The sequence below is a fragment of the Bos javanicus genome, chromosome 13 (assembly GCF_032452875.1).
Source record: "Bos javanicus breed banteng chromosome 13, ARS-OSU_banteng_1.0, whole genome shotgun sequence".
Classification (NCBI taxonomy): Eukaryota; Metazoa; Chordata; class Mammalia; order Artiodactyla; family Bovidae; genus Bos; species Bos javanicus.
Window position 1 is genome coordinate 43071950 of NC_083880.1, and position 6000 is coordinate 43077949.

At 43.5% G+C, this 6000-nt stretch overlaps 1 protein-coding gene across 4 annotated transcripts in view; it reads right to left on the minus strand.

Annotated features, from left to right (window-relative positions):
• TASOR2 (transcription activation suppressor family member 2) overlaps nucleotides 1-5242 on the minus strand; it is a 67891-nt gene extending 62649 nt beyond the window's left edge. The window contains exons 1-2 of one of the 4 annotated variants that reach the window (XM_061436458.1): nucleotides 3888-5242; nucleotides 1783-1908 (exon numbers count right to left, since the gene is read on the minus strand). Coding sequence is in view for 1 of the 4 variants with exons in the window: in XM_061436461.1 (XP_061292445.1) it covers nucleotides 3888-3948 (61 nt within the window). In the remaining 3 variants the exon portion in view is untranslated. The remainder of the gene's footprint in view (nucleotides 1-1782; nucleotides 1909-3887) is intronic. The other 3 variants (XM_061436462.1, XM_061436459.1, XM_061436461.1) reach the window with 3 other exon arrangements.
• Nucleotides 5243-6000: the final 758 nt, after the last annotated feature.

The window sequence follows — 6000 nt, forward strand, 5'->3', positions numbered from 1 at the left end:
AATATATGATAGAGATAATCACAAAGCCATAAAAGGATTCCAGAAAAGGCTAATATAACTGAAAAACTACAGGCAAGATGAATTATCAGAGAGGGAGGCGGGGAATTGGGAATAGATATATGCAATGTCAGAAGTAATCAGAGAAATGCAGTTTAAAACTATAGTAATAAATCATTTCCCTCCACGAGACCAGCAAAATTTTAAAATGCTGCACAATGCCAGATGTAGAGAGCCTGGAGAGCAAAGGGAGGTTTCATTCATGGTGGAGTATAAATGAGAGTCATCATTTAGGAAAAGTCTATCTAATGAAATTGAACTTGCACATATCCTCCCAACGGATCTAGCAATTCCACTACTAATATGCCTAAATCACACTACTGTATATATGCACCTGAAAAAATGACCAAGAATGTTTATGGTACCACTAATTATTGTAGCCCAGAGGTGGAACTAACCAGTATGTTCATAAAAAATAAAATGGATAAACATATATTATATTATTATGATAGAGTATTATACTTTAACAAAAGTGAATGAATCACAGGAGTGATTCCCAAACTGTGATGTGATGGATAATGTAGGAGTGATGATAATGTAGGTGCTTTTTTTGATATTCTGTATTGAAATGTGTCATCATTTGGGAAACCTACATAATTCAGTGAACTAATATCTTTTACACGACCAATGAATGGGTAAAACATCCCTTTAAAATGCAAGCTAGACTAACAGGTTTTACTGTCACAGAGTTTGAGAAGTTATTTGATTTCAAATTCTACACTGTGGCTAACCTTTCAGAAACTGTTAGGATTTGATGAGTATTAAATAATAATATGAGATGGTTGGATGGCATCACTGACTCGATGGACATGAGTTTGGGTAAACTCCGGAAGTTGGTGATGGACAGGGAGGCCTTGTATGTTGCAGTTCATGGGGTTGCAAAGAATCGGACACGACTGAGCGACTGAACTGAACTGAACTGAAAGAATAATATAACTATTTAAAAGATTATCAACATATTCCTCCTTCTTCTCAATATACAGTTCAGTGAGGCCGGATTTTCTGCATCTACTTCAACCAAAACAATATATTGCAAGAGATTGAATGTAGAAGCAAACATGAGATTCTGGTCATGAAAGATATTTGGGAAAACTGTAAAACAATGCCACTCTTGCCACTAACTTATTTTGGAAAAATTATTTTTCATTAAAAATGTTGTCTAAGATTTACTATTATTATTATTACTATTTTTTAGAGCTATCAATATACCATATGCTTATTGGCATAAGCAAATGTACCAATGTCTATATTTAAAATTGGTTAGTTTTAATATCTAATATGATTTAATCCACATAAGCAAAAGATCTCTGAGGTATTCAATACTTTCAATACTTGTAAAGGAGTTCTAAAGTTTCTGAACTGAACTATAGGTATATACACTTCAGGGATGAATCTCAGAAACATAATGCTTAACAAAAGAATATGCAATATGATTCTACTTAAAGTTCAAAAACATGTGAAAGTAAACAATATGTTGGGAAAAAATACATACACAGTTGCTAAAACTGTAAAGAAATGCAAGGGAATAATTAACACCAAATTCAGGATGACCATGGTCATGGGGGCAGAGAATCCTGTTTCTGGGGAAAGGCACACATCAAAAGCTTCCAAGTACTTGTGATGTTCTATCAAGCAGAATATACAGATACACTTTTCTTTTTAACAGTACATAAAAATGCATATTTAATTACAAAAAAATTTAATAGAAGAAATGAGGAGACATACCTATTATCCTAGAAGGAAAAACTCAAAAGAATGTCTCTTTTCAAATTTATCTACAAATTCAATGCAATCACAAACAATATCACAACCAGATTTTCTAGAACTTGAAAAGATGGTTCTAAATTTCATCTGGAAGAAAAATGCAGAAGAAGAGCCCAAAGCTTTTCTTCAAAAGGAAGTACCAAAATATATCTTAAAGCTACAGTAATTAAAACACTGCAGTAACAGATAAACGGGTCAAATAAGAAAGTCAGAACTTAAAACAGCAAAGGATGTTTGTTGCCCCAAAATATTTAATATTCTTATTACCCAAGGAAGATAAACACTTAAATGAGATGTTATTTTCAAGTATTAGAAAGTTAGTAAAATATTACCATCTGGCTAGTGGGGAGATAAAACACATCTTTTGAGAGAGTGAATATAAAAGGGTACAATCATTTGAGGGCAATTTAATAGCATTATTATCTATCATCCTCAGAAGGAATCAATTCTATGATTCATAAAAATACTTTGATGAGCACATGAAGCAGTGCTTATAACTGCAGCATTTAAGTTATAGGGAAAGCTTGAAAATAAATGTGCATCAATAGAGGAATGAAAGACTTACTGGATAAATAGATACCGTATCTATCGAATGATAAATAGATATACCACATCGCATTTGTTTAACAAACCCTACGTCTCAGGCAAACTTTTAGACACTTTGTAGATTTTAAATCGTTTAAGCAACTACTTCTGGGTTACAAGAGATGCCCCTGATATAGTTCTTAAAACACAAAATTTCAAATACTATTCTTTATCTTCCTCAAAACAGTTGTGAACAAACACAGCTTTCTCCAAACTGGGTTAGTTATTTACTGATGTACTGAACATATATATAGAGCTATCTGGTTCTATTATAGAAAGCATCTTTTTCAACAAAAAAGTATTCTTATACTGTTAAGGAATAGTAGCTTTGTTATGAACCTCCTGAGTAGGCTTACTACCAATCTCAAAGCCCATAATATTAAATATCCTATTTACACCCCTATCCCTTTCTAAAGTGAAGGGGAACACCACGGGCCTTTGGATCACCAACGTTACTGCAACTAACACCATATGCTAGAGCAACCCTTAAATCTAGAATATATTCTGAAAAACCTTAAATGTTCTCCCTTTGAAGGACAAAAAGGGTAAGAGAGGTGCGTTTAAATTTTTAGATTTCAAATAGACAAGTGGTGATTAAGTGAAATGAGGCTTTTCGAAGGATCTTCCCCACAACCCACTCCAGGATTCTTGCCTGGAGAATCCATGGACAGGGGAGCCTGGCGGGCTACAGTCCACGGGGTCGCACAAAGTCGGACACGACTGAAGCGACTTGGCACGGCATGCCACGTCCCCCACAAATACTGCTTGGTGCCACCTTCAAACTGCTGGGTTGCATGGACCAACCTACGGTGACGCGATACTTCAGTTTTCAGCCAAAGGGGCCTCCCTGGAGAAAGACCTCTTCCTTCTTTTACGTCTACCTTAAAAAGAAGAGGTCACACAGGGCCACCAACGGTCCACAGAAAGGAAGCGGGGGAGCGGACTTCACCAGGGTTCCTGAGGAAAGTGCTTCCCAGCCAGTCCCGGCCAGAAGATCAACGCCTCCACTCAGGGCTCTCACGGCGTCCGTGAGGATGCCGCGGTCCTCTGACAGGCAACTCCGAGGAGGCGCCGAAGCCGCCAGAGACAACGCCTCCTAGAGGGGCGGGAGGAAGTCTGAAGCGCCACACTCCAGGAGGACGCCGAGCGCCTGGAGACAGGTGGAGACCCGAGTGTCGGCGGCCGGGAGTCCGCGCAGAGGCAGCCCAACAAAAGCGACTCTGAAACCACCGCCCGGCGCCCCGCTCACCCGGAGGAACGCCAACAAGGCAAGAAGGCGTGTGTCAACCCAGCAGCCGCGAGAAGCATGCAAAGTGGACAGCAGTTTAATTTTCCAAAAGAACAAAACAGAACGCGACAACGGCGAGCTCTCTTACTGCATATACCTCCACGACCCGAGCGGCCACGCCAGGCAACTCAGCCCCGAAGGACCCGCACCTGCCGCGTCCCCCTGGGCGGGCGTCCACGACGGGCGGCCTCACCTGTTCTCTGCGCCGCCGCCGCCCTGGCAGACCTGACCTCAGAGTTCAGTTTCCTCCTCATGCTGAGATGCTGTCCGCGCCTCCACGCGCGCTGCCTCCTCTCCCGGCCACGAGTGGCAGATCTCGTCGGACCCTGAGACCGAGCGGGGCTCAGGCCGCCTCCCGGGCTGGGGAGCCGTCCGCCGCCCCTGGCTGGGACTCCCCTCCTCCCGGTTTCCACGCGGCCCGCGTCAGCAAAGGCTCGTCAGCTGCGCGCGGGACCCTCCACGTCGCAGCCCGTCCCGCTTCTCCGCCCCTGTCAGGAGCGCCGCCCGGGCGTCGCGGGTCGGCCGCGACGCGCCGGCGGGAGGGACGCGGACTGGGCGTTCCAGATTTGGAGCCTGCAGGCTCCTCGGCGCTGGTCAGCCAAGAGTCGTCCCTGTCCCCAGAGGGTCAAAAGAAGGCACGGACTCCGAGGCGCCCCACTCCCTGAGGGAACATGTCGACTTTCCCAGTGACGGACGCTGGAACCCGGAAGTAAAACCCCACGCCCACAGGAAGAGGTGATGTGGGGGGACAGAAAGTGAAAACTGAACTGTGGCTGCCCCCTAGGGGGGGCAGGAGCCAATCGCTGAGGAGAAGCCGACGCGCAGGCGCAGATTGCGGCCGGCGTCCACGCGGCGCTCGCCTCTCTCCTCTGAGCAGGCGCGAGGCCTCAGCACGGCCCGGGATTGGATGACGGATTCTGGCGGGTGCAGCGGCGTGGCGAGGCATCTTGCGAGGTGGGCGCGTCACCGGAAGCGGAAGGCGCGCAAGGGGAGCCGCGGAATTCTTGTGTCGATGGCCCTGCACGCGTTGTGGGGTGTTTGTGCGCCTGAAGGTTGGGAGTCTTTACCTCCTTTAATCTCCCGCTGCAGCTGCCGCACCGACTGTTGTTTTGTCTTACCCTGAATTGACGTTTACGAAATCACACCTTTGTTGCAGTTTAAAAAACGTTGCTCCGTGGAATAGTTCTTTATGTGCTAGTTCTCAGGGGAAGAACCTCTGAAAGTTTATAAATCAATGCAGAGTTAAGGGGCAACAAATAGCGTTCTTCTACCAATGAGAGATACTAAGTGCTGCACACACTTAACCGTGAACCAGGCACTGGACCTCGTGGTGAGAATGGAATGACTCACTCATTCAATAGCACCTTTTAAATTGTTCACTGTGGCCGGCTGCTAAATTAGGCGCTAAGATTACAGTTGTCATCTAGGTAAGTAAGCTAGGCAAGGACCTTGCACGTTGTGGTGCTTATTCTAGAGGTGAATGACAAACAATAACAAGTAAACCACTTCCATCCCAAGAACAGAATTTCGTTTACTAATACTGCTGTGAAAACAAGCCAGAAATACTGAGGATAGGGTTGGAGGCTGGAGGCTGGGGCAGAAGAGGGAGAGCTTCAACATTTCACTGTATAAGGGACATTTGGGGTCAAACCTCAATAATGAAAACAGACCAAATCAGTTTTTGGAAGATGTGGAGGAAGAACTTTCTAAGCAGAATACAAAGCAAGTACAAAAACCCTAAAAGTGAAATTATGTTCAATAACTGAGGAAAGTTGGCTGTAGAAGCAATCAAATATAACTGATATTTTCAAAGTATACAAAATCAGTATGTACAATTCACTGGTTTATCACAAAGCAAATGTTCATGAAACCACCACTCTGGTCAAGAAATAGAACACTGCCAAAACCCCAGGAGCTCCCTCTTGTGATATCTCTGATCAATACCCACTCCCTTTACCTACCAGCAAACCTAACAAGCAATCTAATTTCCATGGTAATCTCTTCTTTCCCTTCTTAGTAGATTCACTGCGTAAATATGCAACCCCTAAACTTTATCATTTAGTTTTGCTTGTGGTTTGAATTTTATATAAATTGAATGGTTTAGTGCCTGGTTTCTTTGGAGTAACATGGTAGAACTTACGTTTTTGTGTACACAATTTTTCGTTTTCATTGCTATATATGTAGGTCTGGATGTAGTACATTTTCTTTGATATGTAGATACATGTTTTCATTGTTTCCATTTCTTGGCTATTACAAATAGTACTGCTTGAACTTTCTTATTCATGTCTCTTTGTACACATGGGCCT